Source organism: Montipora foliosa, chromosome 8 (assembly GCF_036669935.1).
Source record: "Montipora foliosa isolate CH-2021 chromosome 8, ASM3666993v2, whole genome shotgun sequence".
NCBI lineage: Eukaryota > Metazoa > Cnidaria > Anthozoa > Scleractinia > Acroporidae > Montipora > Montipora foliosa.
Window position 1 is genome coordinate 3,398,671 of NC_090876.1, and position 19,294 is coordinate 3,417,964.

At 37.9% G+C, this 19,294-nt stretch overlaps 2 protein-coding genes across 2 annotated transcripts; one reads left to right on the forward strand and one right to left on the reverse strand.

Moving 5' to 3' along the window:
• Positions 1-2,198: 2,198 nt before the first annotated feature.
• LOC137967782 (10 kDa heat shock protein, mitochondrial-like) lies at positions 2,199-7,225 on the reverse strand. The gene is made up of 5 exons (XM_068814348.1): positions 7,052-7,225; positions 6,607-6,672; positions 4,962-5,054; positions 2,969-3,058; positions 2,199-2,629 (listed from the first exon to the last, which is right to left on the reverse strand). The coding sequence occupies exons 1-5, from the start codon at positions 7,208-7,210 to the stop codon at positions 2,582-2,584; spliced, it is 456 nt and encodes a 151-aa protein (XP_068670449.1). The 5' UTR covers positions 7,211-7,225; the 3' UTR covers positions 2,199-2,581.
• A 181-nt stretch (positions 7,226-7,406) lies between these two features.
• On the forward strand, positions 7,407-18,201 carry LOC138012504 (60 kDa heat shock protein, mitochondrial-like). The gene is made up of 10 exons (XM_068859287.1): positions 7,407-7,529; positions 9,859-10,062; positions 10,681-10,933; positions 11,742-11,824; positions 12,856-12,951; positions 14,396-14,489; positions 14,578-14,746; positions 15,164-15,509; positions 16,382-16,645; positions 17,507-18,201. Exons 2-10 carry the CDS (start codon positions 9,859-9,861, stop codon positions 17,762-17,764), a joined length of 1,767 nt encoding a protein of 588 aa, XP_068715388.1. The 5' UTR covers positions 7,407-7,529; the 3' UTR covers positions 17,765-18,201.
• Positions 18,202-19,294: the final 1,093 nt, after the last annotated feature.

Consider the following 19,294-nt stretch of genomic DNA (forward strand, 5'->3'; position numbering starts at 1 on the left):
GATAGGTTGGTGTACGGGTGCCATACGAATAGCACTGCCATCCTAAAAAACCAGGCTTACCCTGCAACTGCTTCAAGTCCCCATGATGCTTACTTTTTATCCCCATTTCTTAACTTTTAGTTTTTAAATATCTATAGTGGCTGGAGTGTAGCAGTTCAAAAAAATTCTCTCTCATATCTAGAGGGCTTTGTTTTTTGGCAGAGCCAGTTGTGGTCCTGGTAACTAATAATGCCAAAGACGTCAAGAATCTAATTCCATTTGGAATTGTCAGAGCACTCACTAGGATCCTAACAGGGTTCTTATGGGTCATGGAAAACCTGGAAAGTTATGGAATTTATGGTCGGTCATGGAAAATTAATCATTGCAGCGTCAAAGCAAGGATAAAATGGAATTAAGACTAGTTTCTATCAAGCAATCAGAAGTTTCACTGAGTTGTGTGGAAAGAGGTTGTCAATTTTCTTCAAATTTGATCTGAGTAATATCCTAAAATAGGGATAGTTCTAAAATCTTTCTTATGTGACGGCTAAACTAAAGGTCATGGACAGTCCTTGAACTTGAAGTGCTTATGAACCCAGTTCTAAGGGAAGGGTAAATATAGCTCGACAATAAGTCTAGATTTTCATCAAGACTTAAAACTTTTGCACATTTTTCTGAAGAGATGTGAACAAGGTACTTCTTTGATGTTATTACCGTAGACGGGAGTTACCAGGACCCAACTAGCTCAGCCAAAATTTTTTGAGTGGATACACTACAAGGAAATTTTTTTAAAGTACTACAATCCAGACATTACAGATATTTAAACAAAAAGTTAAAAAAATGGGAAAAAATAAGCGTCGTATGGACTTTAATTCTGAACCATTTCACAGTTGTAGCTAAGTTACCTGGTCTAAGAATGGAAGTTGCCTGTTAGAATTACAACAATGCAATTCACATGTGGACTGCAAAACAGTCGTTTTCTTCCATTTTCGGAAGGCGCAAAGCGGTGTAAGCGTGATCCTCGCGTGTGAAGTGTGCTCCAGACCTTTCGTTTGAATATTTACTGCGTTGCTTGCGTTCCCAAAAAATACGACTGTTTTGCAGTCTAATATACATGATAAATGCTGTGAGGTCTGTATCCTGAAAAGGTCACTGAGCAAACAACTGTAAAATGGCTTATTGACAATTAAGTAAGACCGTCTGATTGAAATCTACAAGGTGGAATAAGGTTAAGATGCACTTGCTCAGAATCATTATAACTGCAGTTCCAAAATAATTCCATTATTCCATTACATTAGAATATTCTTATGAAAACAGCATGCAAAGTAGTTTGTTACATTTAGGTCAATCAACCCCTCCTCCTCATTGCTTTGTTTCAGTCTAAGCTATGGCCAATTTTCCCAATTTTACAAAAGGGAAAGGGAATTGTTGAAGAGGAGAATGTGACTGATTTTAGTCACTCTGAAAGCTTGTCTAAAAAAAAAAAGGGCACGTTGTGGTACTCAGTGATTCATCTTGTAAATGAAGATACTTTTCAGACTTTGACTTGCTTTTGTAGTAAAGTTAGAACGCGTGCTCTGCTCAGTTAACACTGTGTCCTTTACGAGAGTACAGCTAAAGGCACTCGTAGGATTGGCAAGAATTTCTGAAAATTATAGCTAATGTAAGGAAATTAAGAAATTTATTATTATTGTTATTATAAATAATAAAACAAATTAAGAAGCCCTGCCTGAGATGCTCTGTTGTAAATCACTTAGGGAGCGGATAGAGCACTCACTCAAGAAGTAGGGAAAACACAAGATGTACACTTCTTTTGTGCCCTATCCACTTCCTGAGCGCTTTATAAAAGAATAGATCGCTGGCAAGGATTCTTTGTTGGTTAATTAAAGAGTGGGTCTAGAGAAATTACAGATTTCTCTAAATCTGCTTTACATTTGCTTCTTTTGTTTCTCAAACACTTTCCTCCCGCCTTTTCTACTGTTTAATTACTGTTTTCTGTTTCCATTTAAACTCAAGCATGTGCAATAAGACCGGAACCCACATTTTCAGGGAAAATGGAGTCCATTATCCCAGAGTCTTTACGGGCACAGTCTCACCCGCTGACCAAAAAGCCAAGGACTCTGGGTACGAGATTGACCTATACATTGTGAAAAATTGCAAGTTGGGATGTAAACATCAGTTTAATAAATAAAACAAATGTCTCTCCAATAGAAAGAGATCAATTTGTGACACAACTAGTTTGCTGCCTTTATTTAACTTCAAAAATAATATTCTATTCTTGATTATTGAAGAAATGCTATTTCTGAGAACCACTCCAAGCGCCTATCAATATGCAACAGAAGTGAGAGAACAAGCAAGCAATATTTAGGGCATTTAATAGAAATAATGTCACATGATACCCAAAAATATTGTCTGAATTAAAATCATAACTTAAGCTGTGCCAATAATAATATTATTGTACTTGCTGCATTCAGACAAAAGAGACACATCTAAAAAAATAGCTGCACCAATGACAATTTCAAAAAGTACTGCTCAGCCATAATTTAGAGGATGCTTCATCCAGGCCAATTTTCTCTTTTAATGCTGGTATTCCATGACATCATTTCTACTCGAACACACCAAGAATATCCCCGTCACGGTAAATGTGGTATTCCTGTGGATGGAAAAGATCTGGTTAGCTAGGTTTCATGTATGCACACTCTGAAGACCTTTGCTTTACTTTTTCTGGCCTTGGAGATGATTACTCCTTTTTATCATCACTCTTCTCTTGAAGTTTCTACTAATATGCATCATAATTCACTGCTGCAGTTAATATGAGGAGATTTTTTTGGGATCAGTGAATGGATTGGTTCAACCATAGATCTTTACAGTTGACATTAAGCTGCACATCCTTCTACCCTGAATTATAATGTGGAAGACATTCTTCACCTGCAACAAACGCAAACAAAGAATAGAGTATGAAAGCAGTCTGTCATGCTACCTAAAAACACACCTTTTCTTCCATGCTGATTTTTGTTCCACCGTATTCTGGCAACAGGACCTTATCTCCAACAGTTACACTCACCGGAATGACATTACCAGTCTTGAAGGACAAAAGCTTTGTTAATTTTCAAAGACTCACACTATTAATCCTTTTTTCTCCCAAAGCATTCCTGTGGGTAACTCAGAAAGAGTAAAACTCTTTAAAGGGAACCTCCACTCTTGCTACAGAAGAACTTTAAACTGAAGGAAACAATGTTTCAAAACAAGTTTGTTCGAATTTTGTTTCAAACAAGTGTTCATATCAGGACAACTGAATTTTAAAATCGATTATTTTTACTTTCAAATTTGGCGAGCACCGCCATCTTGAATAATTGTGACACGTTACAGTTGCCCTTATGTTCTAACCCTAACCCTCTTAGGAGTGGAGGTTTCCTTTAAGTGTCATTCTTGGGAGAGAAATGGTTAAGTGGGGGGGGGGGAGTTTTTGAGTGAACCTTAATAGGACAGTTTTTCAGTGAGTGATTAAAACAACTTGGGAAACTTGTTAAGAATGATTCAATTAAATGAAATTTTCAACCTTGGATATTTGGTGAAAATTTCAACTATATATCTAAAATGTTAAGTTCTTTTTAATTCTATTTTATAATTATTTAGTTCATTTGATTTGTTGGATTTGAGACTCGTTTGATATTTAATCTTGCATCTAACATGCTCTCATGTAATAATATTAAATGACCACTTGAGCACAAGTGCTGTAACTTAGGGCACGTTCGATTGACCCTATTCCGGAATAAGAATAATGTGGAGTGATGATTAAAACGATATGTTTGGCGCGTTTCGAAGCTGCAAGGATGATAAAAATAATGTTTAAAATAATAGCATTTTAGCAAATGTTTGACAATTTTAATGTGAATCTCCGCAAAAACCAAGGATTTCCAACTTGTATTCCATGTATTCCTATTCTGGAATACAGTCAATTGAACGCTCCATGCATGCATGCACCAACTCTCAGGATAAGAAGGCAACATAGCCAATGAGGGATTCGTGCTAATCAAGCTTTGAACAGCTGAGCCCAAATACGTAAACATGTGGGTTTGGAGTGATTGGAGAAGTTTTACACATACCTGCCCGGTCCCAAGTGTGACCCTCTGTATCAATATTTTATATGATGAAAAGCATCATTCTAATGCTAATGATGAGAGTTTTATTTTCCTCACATTGGGTTGTAATATTTGATAAGGAAGAATGTATTTACAAAGACCTGTTTAAAATCATTATTTAACCTATTAAAAATTTCATCTCTGAACCATTATTCCCCATTGACAAGCAAAATTGTTTGGTGGTAAAGTAAATAACATCATCAGGGGAGGATCCATACTGGTTTTCACCACTTTATGGAAATCAAAACATGGGAAAGGGGACTTTGTAGAGTTTAAGTCCAAAAATATCCTGAGAGAGCATACCCCCAGACCCCCCTAGAAATTTTTTTTTTGAAAACCTGGTAATCAGTTACCCTAGATCTGCCCCTGATCGTTATTAATAATTTCAAATATTGTCATAGATATAGGAGCAAGTTACAGAGAATTTAAACCAAGATTTTGCTGCAACATATTTTATCATAATATAGTTACAGACTGTGTAGCGCCGATAGTATCATTAAAAATTTAATGATGGTGGCTGCTGTTTGATCAGGTCTGACCAACACCAGAGAAAGACGTAGTGCCGAGGGCCGCTTAATTTTCAAATGCAAAACGCTGCAGCCCTGCAGTTATAAACATTGACTTCAGTTTAAATTGTTTGAATGGATTCCTCCGTGTGTGCTTCAAATTTTGCTTCATTTACAACAAATGACATGCACTCAATCAAACAGCATTTTCCACTGATGAAGGGACAGTAGTCCCAAAATGTCTAGTTTTAAACAACTCAAGTGCTGTAGAACACTAACAATTATTTTTAACTTTTAATCATATTTTTATCATGCCTGTGTTACTGGATTTTCTTACTTTGTCTTTTGTTCCAGGTCCAACAGCAATTACAGTTCCTTCCAGAACCTTCCCCTGTCCTTTCTCTGGAAGAAGTACTCCCCCTTTGGTTTTCTTTGAATAATAAAAAAAAAATTAAAAGTCAATTTACTCTACTAATAAAACCCTTGATGGTACCCGTTGTATTCAATAATATAGTAAATTCCTTGAATATGTCAGTCTAAAGAAGGCTCAAGGAGTTAAAAAGAACTACTGTACAGGTATTCATAAATCTGCTGGGAACCTTCTTATTTGCTACCCTAACTGAACATCAATGGTTACAAGAAAGGTGGATTCGATTTGAATCAACTTCACATCTTCAAAAGATAGTTCATACAAAGGTTTTTGTCATAATATAAAACAAATTCTGTGTTGACAATGGTATGATCCTCCTCATTTTTCCACCGCTGCCTCTTCTAGAAAGAGGGCAGGCCAGAGAAATAATGAGTTACAAGTTCTTGTTAATGGTGAAGTACGTAAATAAACGAAAACTAATTAATTAAATACTACAGTAGGATTGATTACAATAATAAAATATTGAATTCATTTGGGTCAATCATGCTATTACATTGATAACTTTAAAAAGTTTCCAAAACAAATAATGTGAGTTTGAACATGCGTCACAAAGAAAAGGAGGGGTCATGGTGGGTGTTACAGACTTGCCAACTCTGCATAGTTTTAATCCGTGCAAAAAATATCCCTGTCTTAATAAGCACCACCCATGGGAAATCCAAGTATCTCTAGATGCACAGAACGTATGCACAATTACAATAGTATGCACCGTCAAAATCTCGTAAAATTAGGGTATTTTGGAGGTAACATCTAATACATTTGACTTTCTAAAACCTGTCATGGATCAGCCAAAGTCAGGGTTTGACTACCACTCTGTTTTTCCTTGGCAGGTTTAAGACACAGGTCACAGGTCAGTGTGCAGATCATAGCCCTAATCACTCCACAAAAATGTTGTTTCAGGTGGGTTGGTACATTTCGCTGACCCCCAGTCCATGGACTACCCAAATGGACTACCCTAAAAATACCATTTCGAATGAGTACTGTTGATCTATGTGTAAGCAGCATCTCAAATAGTGCTTACTTAAGCCTCAACAGCCATTTTAAACAGCATTGTTCAACAGTATTTAAGTCTAAGCACCCACTTTAAAAAGGTTAGCTTACATGAAGTAATTGGCCATCACAACAATAATCGAAAGCTAACCTTTTTAAAATGGGTGCTTAGACTTAAATACTGTTGAACAATGCTGTTTAAAATGGGTGTTTACTGGCTTAAGTAAGCACTATTTGAGATGCTGCTTACACATGGATCGACAGTACTCATTCGAAATAGTATTTTTAGGGTAGTCCATCGGGGTAGTCCATGGACTCGGGGTCAGCGAAATGTACCGACCCATTTCAGGTCTAGGGGAAACTTTAGGCTAATAACAGTTGTTCATCAGTGGAAAAGGGACTTCTTGTCTCGACCCGTGGAATGTGACCTGTGTTTTAGAGCCAGCTGTTTTTCCTTATGTCCTGGGAAATTTTAAAGGGGGAACGTCCAAGGAATTAACAAAATACAAATGTCACAATAAGTTATTGGTTTACATGTACATAAGAAGAGGAAAATTATACAAACCACTTCTGGAAGGAATTTTTCAACAACAATCCTGTCAAAAAGTGGCTTAAATTTTCGAATACCAGCCTGAGATGTAGAAAAGAGTTGGAATTATTTCATCATAAGACAATATCTGGCAATTACAATTGCAATAGCATCTTATGCAATATTTCATCACAAGTTAATTCCTTTTTATAAAAACCGTGTTTTGGAAAGACTGAGGTTAACATTGCCTTTCTTAGTCAAGCCAAATAACAAGCGTGAATAATAACGCATTTTAAAATGACCAAGTTTGCTTTATGCAACTCTTTATTAACATTATGCAAAAGGTGCTGGAAAGAATGTTGCAGTTTTCAAAATTACAGAAAAAAGGGATCTAAAGAAAGACGCAACAGTGCCATAAAAAATACAAAACTCCATCTGCAAAAAGAAAATAAGTTTGCCCCAAACAGCTTAAAGAACTCACCATTTTCGGATGAAAACCACGGAGCCTTCCCCGATAGTATTTGAATTGCTGAAGCCGCACGTGGAAAAGAATCTCACTGCGCATAAGTGCCTGCCATATGCATCCGGAGGCGTGGCCACTCTTTTTACCAAGGGACAGACGAAATTCACGTTGCAGCATGCAATTATTTCATCTCAAAAGTCGCATTGAATAGCTCGTTTTGTGATGTAAACATTTTTCTAAAGGATAAGGATAATAAAGGTAGAGGTTAATAAGGTAAAAAGAACAATTTTAAGTTACTTTTTCCAACGGATGTTATGATCGATTTGTCCCCACCCTAGAGCAATAAATATGCTCCTTAACAGAGCATGCCATGTAAAGCCCCGGTGTCGAGGCACGTGGGGCAACCGAAGTGGGCTGACTCTTCGTTTCTGAGTGTGGCACAATTTTGTGCGTAAAATTCACATTCTCAATCTTCATTTTCTTCTAGATTTTAAAGGTAAGATGAAATATTTGTCGAAAGTGCATATTAGCGAGAACTTCACTAGTGGAGTCGCTTGGATTGTGTAATTCGGCAGTCACCTCCATCATTAACATTTGTCCATATTCTGGCCAAGTATCCACGTGTTTGTACAAAAGTGTAGTAACAGAGTAGTCTCCTAGAATTTGAAAATTTCGTTTTTCATCGCTATTCGATCGGTTTCAACGTTAAACATGTGACAGTCAAGTTCGGATGACCTGAAACTTTCTTCAATCCGTCGACAAAAATGAAAATTATGATAAAAAAAAGTCAGAAGTAAAGGACTGCCTTATTTTGACAAAAGACAAGTTTATTATAATCAGGGAGAAATCTCATTTCCTTCAAACTCAAATTCCGGCAGGCATGTGCAGCTGAACATAGTTTTCATCCCTTTAAGTTTGTATCGTTCAAAATATAGTGATTGCTCATTTGCAATGATTGAGGCAGATTGCATAATACCAATGTGCCCCTGAAAAATGTCAACTTCATAAATCAGGTGCATACAAGGAGAAAACTCATCACAGGCAGACCACCCTCTGTTGGTGTTGTTGTTAATGTTATCGATCTGCGGAAGGATAAATACAGAAGAATATTGTGGCAGTTGTGATTTGCCAAAAAGCAAAGATTTCAAGGAAAGATCAAACAAAGTATCGACTGAGTCCTGTGTTATGTTTTTTTGTTGAATGTTCGTTCCAAGCTGTTTAAAGTGGTACTACGACCAAAAAAAAACTTTTGTTTTTCCTTTGGATTTCAAAACTATGTTAACTAAACACTAACTCAACCAAGTTTTAAGTTCTGATTTTAAAAAGACACCTGTTTATTTTAGCTGGAATTTTCGTATTTATTGGTCCGCCATTACTAACTTTAAAATCTTGAGAGAGCTGGGTCGAGGAGAAAATGACGTCAAACACTCACTAGTTTAAGAATGCAATGCGTGTGTACGCGGCCTAATTAATATGCAGCACCGGAGTTTCGGGCTTTCAGACCTTTCAACCTGTGTTTTGCATATATAATAAATTGTGTTTACACGCTGAAATTTTAAGCTATTGAGTAAATGACGTCATTTTCTCTAGATCCAACCCTCTGAGGTCCAATCGGCCAGTTTTGAACGTGAGTAATGGTGGACCATAAAATCCAAAACTTACACTCAAAATAAACAGCCTTTGGATAAAACTCAAAGCTCAAAATTTTGCCAGTTAGGTGTTAAGCGAACACGCTTTCAAAATCTGAAGAAAAAAAAGGAAATGATTTTTTGATCATAGTACCACTTTACGGTGTCATTTTGAGAGATCTTTTCTGGACCGCCAGTTAAAGAGTCAAGAAAATTGACAAGGCAGGCAACACCGAACCACCGACTGGTGACCCCGTCTTGTTCAAGCTGGAACTGACACCAAACCAGTGAAATTGTCACCTTAAAAACACCAGCATTCAATGGATTAGGGGTGGCCTAATACCTTTGCCGAATTTTAGCGTTCTCTTTTGAAAATTCCCCAAGAAACGCAATCCTGAAAACCATAATAAGGCTTTCTCAAGACAATCAGTGCAAGAAACCAAAGCATCCTTTGAGTTTACTTGAATGTACCAATCAGTGTAATGTGACCATATTTGGCAGTTGCCAGCCCCTCCTGGCAGTTGCCAACGGTCATGTTGCACTGATTGGTAAATTGTTTTCAGCATGATGCAGAGCCTGAGAATTTAGCTTGTCATCACTTGTCACTCCTCATATCGTTTATCCAGTCAAATAAAGGACATTTGAATTGTTTCATCTGTGTTGTTTTTGTCATTCGCATGCACCTTATTGTGCAATCGATATGATTCTCTGTCAGTGGAGGAAGAAGGCAAAATACTAGAAAATGGCGTAATATATCCCTTTTTTAATGGTTTAACATATAAGACGCACAGCATTTTGCTTGTTGCTCGTATTATATATAAAACCATTCAGTAAGGTGTATTTATCCCTTTAAATTATGGACATATTTGCAAATTCCCATAGGTCTTTGTTTTTTTCGCCTTGAGTAATTCCTTTTTGTAACAGTCTGCCTAGCACATGTGTCCGAGCAAATTAAATCCAATCTCTATCCAAATAAATGCTATAAGCTTCAGTTAGAAAGCTTATCATTAATTATGTTCCATCTAATTACCGTTTATTTTATTGTTTATGTTTTCCTTCCTTTCGATCATAAATTAACCATTTTAGCTTCCTGTAAGGTACAACTACAACAGGGTTAATAATAAATATTTATTGATGTACAGATGTATATATAAGTATGTAACTATGTATCAACATACCCTATTTTGTTATCTTCAGATGTATCGTCTACCAAGTGTGATCTGCACAGCTCGGCAGCTGTTTTCTCCCAAACTCTTCAGCCCAAGGCTAGCTCAGGGGTTTAGTACATCATGCCATCACCAGGCAGCTAAGGAGCTCAAGTTTGGAGCTGATGCTAGGGCTAACATGCTTAAAGGAGTGGAAATCTTGACTGATGCTGTTGCTGTTACTCTGGGGCCAAAGGTTGGACAGCAAGATATTTTTGTTGTCCAATTTAACAATAAGCTCCTCTTGCACTAGTCATTTAATGATAATGATAATGTTTATTAAAATACTTGATTGGCAATTTACAATAGTAAAAATTGAAATTGAAAAACTCAAGTTTACAATAGATGATAAATATATGGCATATATGTAATACTAAAACAATAAAGGTAATATATTTAAACATGTAAGGCTATGGGTTAGCATCCCATTTGCGGACACAATATGGTAAAAAACTGTTACTGAAACTATTATTTCTACATTTATACAAGGGCAGCTTCATAGGATTTCTAAGATTATAGTAATGATCAACAGGATCAGGTAACAGACTACAAAGTTTGCTAGCAGTGTTTAAATTGTTCTTGTAAAAAGATTTACATAGGGATTCCCTTCGCTCCTCAAGAGTGGTAAGATCCAGTTCATTTAGACCATAAGTGTCCTAGTGAAATTCATCGCTTTAGGTCATTACCATGAAGGAATGCTCCAGTTGCATATACTGCATTTGCATGTGTATAGGCCACACTTTTTTCAAATAAATTTTGTGCAAAATGGTTGTGCAGCCTATTCACACTTCTTTTTAAAATTGCTCTGCTTTAGGGTAAAAATGTAATAATTGAGCAGAGCTTTGGAGGACCAAAGATCACAAAGGATGGAGTGACAGTGGCCAAAGCAATTGAGCTTAAAGACAAATATCAGAACATTGGCGCACGTCTTGTACAAGATGTTGCCAACAACACAAATGAGGAAGCTGGAGATGGTACCACCACAGCTACTGTCCTGGCACGTTCCATTGCAAAGGAAGGATTTGAGATTGTGTCCAAAGGAGCCAATCCTCAGGAAGTTAGAAGAGGTTGGTACATGCAGACCAAAAAAATTAGACACTGTTTTCTGCTAAAGCGTTAATTGAGTGATAATAATTACTTTCTTACTAGAGAAAATATCTTGGGCAACTTATAGATGGACATTTACCGACCATTTATCGCTGCCGGTAGGACGTCACCCCTTGCAGCCGTCTGTTTACCTAACAAGCAGACTCTCATGTTTGGCTTTGCACTGTAATCACATCCTGGTGCCTATTCTATTATTGCTGGCTGCTTATGGGTAAAGTTGTTGAATCCCCTGAATGAGGCAGAAGTGTCAAAATGTTGGCTTCCCTGCTCGGTAAATATCCACCTCTAGCCACAGACACTGAGGTTAATAGTTGTTATATACAGGATTCACGCCTGAACAAAATCAGGCTTGAATGGAATTTGAACCCATGTGTGATTTGCGCTGCACTGCCGTGCCAGGTGGGTAGTGGGCAATAATATTGTGAATTTAAATTGACAGTAATTCTGAGTTTCAAAAATAATTGGCAAAGGTTGCTTTGAGACACATTTTCTGGAGCTCAAATCACCTTTTTTGTGAAGAGATACCTTTTCACAAAGAGGAAGCTCTGAGTGATCCAACAGCTATATGTCTTTTTGTTTCAATCCAGTGTCTCCCTATCTTAGCCCTTAAATTAATGGTGTGGTTTTCTCTCACTCTTCAAGGTATACATTATATCTTTCACACTATAAAACTTCTTTTTTTCTTGTGACCCTCAGAGAAATGTTTATCCTTTTCATGAAGTCTTGCAGTGAAGAGTTACCTTATGTTTGCTCCTTTGCTTTCCCCAGGTGTTATGTTGTCAGTTGATGCTGTTGTTGAAAATTTGAGGAAGATGTCAAAACCTGTTACCACTCCAGAAGAAATTGCTCAGGTAATCAAAATCATAGATGTTGTTCACTGTAGATGTTTATTTTATTAATTTCTCGTGTAATGAAGTGCTCCTTTCAAGGGCCCAGGCTCTCAGGCCCAATAAAGCATATGATAGAAATAACAATTTTAAGCATCCTAACTGCTACAAGTGTTGGATTTAATCTGTGGATAACCCAAAGCAAATTTGTTTGGTGACCAGAGCAGGACTTGAATGTGGGAACTCTGGCATATCAGTGGATACCAGACCCATTACCCCTTGGCCAGGCATTAAGCAGGGTTGGTGGAAAGGTGGGGGGGGGGGGGGGTGCAGCAGTGAGGGCACTTGCCCAACGCTAGTGTGTGGCCTTGTGTTGAATTCCTAGACTCAACATCACCTGGGTTGATTTTTTTTTGGTCCGTTATTTTTTTCCAAGAAGTTATTCTCCCGTTACTCTGGCTTTCCCTTCTCACTAGAAACCAACTGTGAGTTATTTTAATTTGCTCCAATAATCATGGGATTTGTTTTACTGTCTCTCTAACTATTAGGGCACCAGTATTCCATTAAATAGGCTTGAGAATTGAACAAAAAGTGATCAGCATGTTGTCATGTTACCAAAGGAACTACAAATGATTAATAATCTTCAAATTATTGGTCTCGATAAATTGTTAGCAGTGCCGGGCTGGCACAGTGGTGCGAGGACTCGCTTCCCACCAATGTGGCCTGGGTTCCATTCCCAGACTCTGTGTCATATGTGGAATGAATTTGTGTGTTCTCTACTCTGCACCAAGAGGTTTTCTCCGGGTACTCCATTTTTTCCCCATTCCTCAAAAAGTGCCGTTAGATTTGATTTGCATCAATTTGTTGATTTCAGTTTAGAGTGTCCCCAATTAGTGCTCCAGTGCTAGAAGACTGCATGCTTAAATGAAGTTGCTTTCCTTTCCATTCAACTAGTGTCTTTTTCCCTTGGTCATGGTATTATTAGAACTTAAATAATATTTTATGTTGATGCCAGTTTGTCAGGGAAAATGTTATAATAAATGTTCTCCTTCCAGGTGGCAACAATTTCTGCCAATGGTGACAAGGGTATTGGAGATTTGATTTCCTCAGCCATGAAAAAAGTTGGAAAGAATGGAGTCATTACTGTAAAGGTGGGATTGATAGAACTTTCAACCTTTGAATGTTTCATTTTGTTAAACCATTGACTCCTGGAAGTGACAGATTTTACACTAACACCAGATGATTTTACACTCGTCAACTGGGGGTGCCCTGGGATGCCTGTGGAGTCAACAGGTTAACCAGTCAAGCCATGTTAACCATATCCCCTCCATTAAATGTTATGTCAGGGTACTCACTAAGACAGGTGATTTTTATTCGTCTTTGTCTTCGTCTTCTTCTTCGGTCAAGTTTCCACTCACTTTGAAACAGCCCACCTTCTCCGATCCTCCTGTCCATCATTGCAGTTTTCAGTTCTTCTACACTTGTGAGGTCTGTATCCCCCCTCATCGGTCTGCACCGCGCACCGGTGGCTCAGTTGGTTGAGCACCGGGCTGTTACGTGGGAGGTCGTGAGTTCAACTCCAGCCGGACCAATACTCAGGGTCTTTAAATAACTGAGGAGAAAGTGCTGCCTTTGTAATTACATCTGCAAATGGTTAGACTTTCTAGTCTTCTCGGATAAGGACGATAAGCCGGAGGTCCCGTCTCACAACCCTTCAATGTTCATAATCCTGTGGGACGTAAAAGAACCCGCAGACTTGTCGTAAAGAGTAGGGCATGTAGTTCCCGGTGTTGTGGTCTGTCTTCTGTGGTGTATCATGGTTGGGAGGGTAAATGCTCGGAGATATTAGCTACACCAAGCCACTCTAAAAATCCGAGGGTAAATAAAGGTATAAGATATGAGGATATGATCAGTACCCCTTGTTTCATTCCTTAAGAGGTGCACAGTAGTTAGTATTGTGCATGAATATAGACCGAATGCATAAATGGCAGCCAAAAAAATATTTTTTTGTTTATGCTGCTAATTAGACTCACTAGCCTTGTTTGCATGTACAAAATACAAAAGAAATGTTGCTTGAGAGTGAGGCTAGTGAGTCTAATTAGCACATAAACAAAAGAATACATTTTTGGCCTCCATTTATGCATTCGGTCTACACTAACTCTATTTCACACGCACCCTCACAAGTATTGTTAATTGAGCTCCCTTGGGAAAATGAAATGTTGAAGTAAATAAGGTATAATTTATTTTTACATAAGTGGATTTGAGTATGTTCCATAATGAAGAAACTGGCCTCGCTTATCCCTCTTCCATACAGTCTTCCAGATATGTCAAGAAATGCCCCTAATTATATGAATGGGGATTTTAATAAGCACCACAAAGTGTCCACTTGCTCTTTTCCCCAACTTCAACATCACTCATGTTTCAGAATGCATGAATGGCTCATGCCTCTCTTGACAATTCCTGTGGAATTTGTTTCTTTAGATTCTTATAGAAATTTTTTCACTATTGACAGGTGCATACAAAAGCCATCTGTTTTGCTTCATTTGCTCAGTGTTATGTAGTTGCATAAATTAACTTCATGTTTTGTTATTGCAGGATGGCAAGACGCTTCAAGATGAATTGGAACTAATTGAAGGAATGAAATTTGATCGTGGATACATCTCCCCTTACTTCATCAACACAACTAAAGGTAGTTATTGGGATAGCCAAATTCACAGGTAAATGATTTAAGAAACTAAAACTCTTAATCTGTGGTGTTGCCATTATTTTTTTTCCAGGACAAAAAGTCGAATTTCAGGACTGCTTGGTTTTGTTAAGTCAGCAGAAGATCTCCTCAATTCAACAGATTGTTCCTGCCCTTGAGATTGCGAATGCGCACAGAAAACCTCTTGTTATTGTAGCTGAAGATGTGGACGGTGAAGCACTCACCACTCTTGTCTTGAATAGGTGCGTTAAAACAGTCTAGGAATGTAGCAGTATTTACACTAGTTTCCCTTGATTAGCACATTGTCAAGTAAAATTGTCCACCATGAACATAAAATCTTCTTTTGGCAAGTGTCTTCAATATTGATAAAGCATGCCTTAATTGCTTGATAACATACTGTGAAGTGATTTCACTAGCAAATATCCTTAATAGAAAGGTTGTGTCTGTCGTGACACTGATCACATCAGATTTTTCCAATTGCACTACCAAGGGGAACTTGGGCACATACCCTTTTGTTTTTAATGCAGTTTAAATAAAATTTTTTGGAGGTTTGATTTGGCAGTGATGACTACAGAGTGTAATAAATGGCATTGACACCAAATTAAGAAAATGTGGACCAAATGAAGAAACTAAATTAAATGTTTTTACTTGCTTTTTAGGCTAAAGGTTGGCCTTCAAGTGGCAGCTGTGAAGGCACCAGGATTTGGTGATAATCGTAAAAACTCTCTTCAAGATATGGCCATTGTCACGGGAGGCATGGTGTTTGGTGATGAAGCCCTAGAAACAAAACTTGAAGACGTTCAAATTCATGACCTTGGTGAAGTTGGAGAAGTATCCATCACGAAGGACGACACCTTGTTCTTGAAGGGCAAGGGAGACAAGGAAGAAATAGAGAAAAGATGCACACAAATAAGAGAAGAAATGGAAATGACCACTTCAGAATATGAGAAAGAAAAAATGAATGAAAGACTGGCCAAGCTTTCTGACGGAGTTGCTATCTTAAAGGTACAATACAAAAAAAAGTTAAATATCTTTCATGACAAATCTTCACTAGTATATTGCCCTACAAATATTGATACTGTGTACATGCAGATCAACATTTTAATGGGGGGAGGGGGAAAAGTGGGAATTGTCCCAACAATTGTGACCAGGATTGTAGGTCCACTTAAAAACTGTTTCCTTTAAGATACAAATGGAACCTACCCGGGATCTGTCTAAATCTTAAAGTGTGTTTGCTTAACACCTGACTGGCAAAATTTTGAGCTTTAATTTTTATCCAAAGGCTGTTTTCTTTGACTGTAAGTTTTGGATTTCACTGTTCACCATTACTCACATTCAAAACTGGCTGATTGGACATCAGAGGGTTGGATCTAGGGAAAAGTGACGTCATTTACTCACTAGCTGTAAATTTCAGTGTGTAAGTGCAGCTTATTGTAAATGCAAAACACGCGTTTAAAGTTTGTAAGACCTAAAACTCTGGTGGTGCATATTAATTCAGCCATGTTCATGCAAATTATGTCTTTGATGCCATTTTCCCCTCAATCCAGCTCTCTCAAGATTTTTAAAGTTAGTAATGGTAGACCATTACAGAGAAAAATTCCAGTAAAAATAAACAGGTGTCTTTTTGAAATCAAGGCTGAAGACTTTGGCCACTGGGTAGTTAACATAGTCTTAAATTGCAAAGAAAGAGAAGAATTGATTTTTTCGTCATAGTAGCACTTAAAAACTTCAGTTTCCTGGTCATGCTTGTACAGGAAAATGTGACAGGTTCAAATAAGTGGAGGAAAGATCATTGCCTATGACAACTTTGTCTTTTAAGGTTATCACTGTAGGTTCACTTAAGTGGTTTTTTTAAGAGGTTTAATCTCATGTTGTAGATTGGTGGTTCAAGTGAAGTGGAAGTGAATGAGAAAAAGGACCGAGTCACTGATGCCCTTAACGCTACAAGGGCAGCTGTAGAAGAAGGGATAGTTCCTGGTGGTGGAGTTGCTCTGTTGAGATGCGTTCATAGCCTTGACAGTGTTGCAGAAAGCAATGAAGACCAGAAGAAAGGGGTGGACCTTGTGCGACGTGCTCTTCGCAAACCATGCCAGACCATTGCTGAGAATGCAGGAGTAGAGGCAGCTCTAGTGGTTGAAAAGGTAGGGAAAAAAACCACCCTAAGCCCTTTGGCACATTCTTTATTATCATTAACAACGCTTCTTCAATCCACCATCCCTAGCGAGAGGTACTGTGATATTGTGTTAACATCATTCTTTATCACCATTTACAAGGCTCCTTGAACCCACAGACCACACAAAATATTGTGTGGCCCCAAATTGCCATGTTTAGGATGAATTTTTAAGTGTCCTCATATGAGAGAACTAGAAAGTATAATGATAATGATGATGATGATGATGATAATAATTGGATACTACTTGAAGGCACTATCACAACAGCTAAGAAACAGGAAAAATACACAGAGCTACACGCAGGCATCAAACAACTTTATAAGAGCACAAGTGTTAAACAAGGAAGGCACTAAGCTCAATAACGAACACTGACAAAGAGTTGTCCTTTCTTATTGAACAATGTCAGAAATGGATTATCTGCCAGAATGCAAATATAGTTAAGAAGTTCAAGTAAAGTTGAGTGGTGAGAGACTGCCCCTCCCACCCCTTACTGTCCCTCCCTCACATAATTTGGTTCAGAATGAAGTGCAAATAACCCAGTCATGTCTCGATGTTGTATAGGGAGGGGCTGGAAAAACAAGATAAACTTTATGAAAAAGCGTTTTCTGGACATGGTTAAGAAAGTCAAAAATGCCTCATCAATTTTTTTCCTAATCACAGTCAGAGAAAAAAAAGGGGAAACCTGATCTTCTGCCTTCAGACTAGCAGTCTAACTTGCTGACATTAACTACATGACCTCTCTGCTTTGTATTAAAAGACATTAACACATTTTCTATGCCACTTTGTGGTTTGCACATTGTTCTTACTTGCTTCTCACTTTCCTTTTTTTAGGTGGCATCCTTGGAGGGTAACCAAGGTTATGACGCTCTCAATGACACTTACGTTGACATGATACAGTCGGGAATTATTGATCCTACCAAAGTAGTGAGAACAGCCATCACAGATGCTGCAGGTGTTGCCTCGCTATTGACAACTGCTGAAACAGTTGTTGTTGAGATACCCAAGGATGACAAGGCTGATATGGCTGGAATGGCTGGAATGGGAGGAATGGGTGGAATGGGAGGAATGGGAGGAATGGGAGGATTTTAAACAATCAGACAAGATGATGATAATGATGATGATGATGGTGATGAGTCAAGTTGCCTTTTTTCGATTTCTGTACATCCTCCCTTTCTGGAAACGTTTCATTAATGGTTTTAATGCGCTAGATGCCCAAGACGATGTATAATTTCCTAATTCAGTCAGTGTACACTAAAGGTGGGCAATTGTTTTATGAGACTAAGTTTAAGCTTAGTTCCCATTAAGGATGGATGGACGTTTTGCCTGTCAGGCGATAACAAGAAAGACTTGAGCTCAGAATACACAGCTCTGCTTGCTTGAGTAGCTAGTGTAAGTTCGTGTTGCAGAACAACTATGTCATAGCATAACGGCTTGCTTTGCTTGTTTTGCAAATAGGTATGAAACCAATCTGCATTCAAAGTTCCTTATTGCCAGCAGCTTCTCAATAAAATTGTTTTTGACACTCACTGTTTACACTATTAGTTTTAAGTACTGTTTTAAAGCTAACAGTTATGGCTGGACTTTAATTATCTTGTCTGTCCAGGTGAGGTCATTCTGATTGGAGGTTTTGAAATAAAGATCTCGCACATGTTTTTTATTTCTTTATTTCTCAACCTTTGCAAATACGGCCACTTACTTTCACTTTTCGAAACATTATCACGTGATCAAGATCTGGCTGGAAACAAGGAGGTTGGGTAGAAAAAGGCATTAGGAACGATACTCGGTTCCAGTGAATAGTGAAGGAAAGCTTTTCATAGTCAACTGTCCATTGAGACAATGTTCAAAAGCGGTTTTAGTTCTGTAAATCACCAGTAAAACATTCTTTAATACCTTCCCCAGAAAGAAGATTCCATACGAGTTCATCGTTTTTGACTTTAGTTGTTAGATCTCTCCAGGGATCCAACGTTCACAACTGACGTGATCTTAGGCCCGTTTCAAACGTCGAACTTTACATGTGCCGAATCTAATGCAAATGACAAAAACAATAAAGGGGACAAAAAAACTCCTTGTCTAAACCCGCAGTATTACTTTCAGAAGTGTGATTGACAATTATTTTTGAATACTTCTACGTTTGGTCAACGCATTTTCACATGGAACAAGTGCCAAATTTTCTAGCTTTGTTCAGGACACATCCATCACCATAAAAGGAGACAAAGCAGTCCATTATGTCTTCAACTTTTCCGGCAGGAAATGCACACTACATATGAAGAGACGAAGATAGGAAAACGAACTTTCCTTGTATCAATGGACGTCACAAGTGGATTTACAAATATACAACAGGAAGAGCAAATCATTACGGTATGCAAAGCACAAAATAACCCTTCAATTCCCACAGTACAAACTATATCAAAGAAATACTAAGACTCGTACTCAAAGAGGATTACTTCCATTTCAACAGAAAGAACTATCTACAAATTCACGGTACCGGTATGGGTACTAAAATGGCATTTGCCTTGCAAATATCTTTATGGCCAATCTTGAGAGACAGATTCTTAGCAAAAGCGTCATGAAGCCAATGATTTGGAAACAATACATTGACGACATTATTTCGTTGCGGGA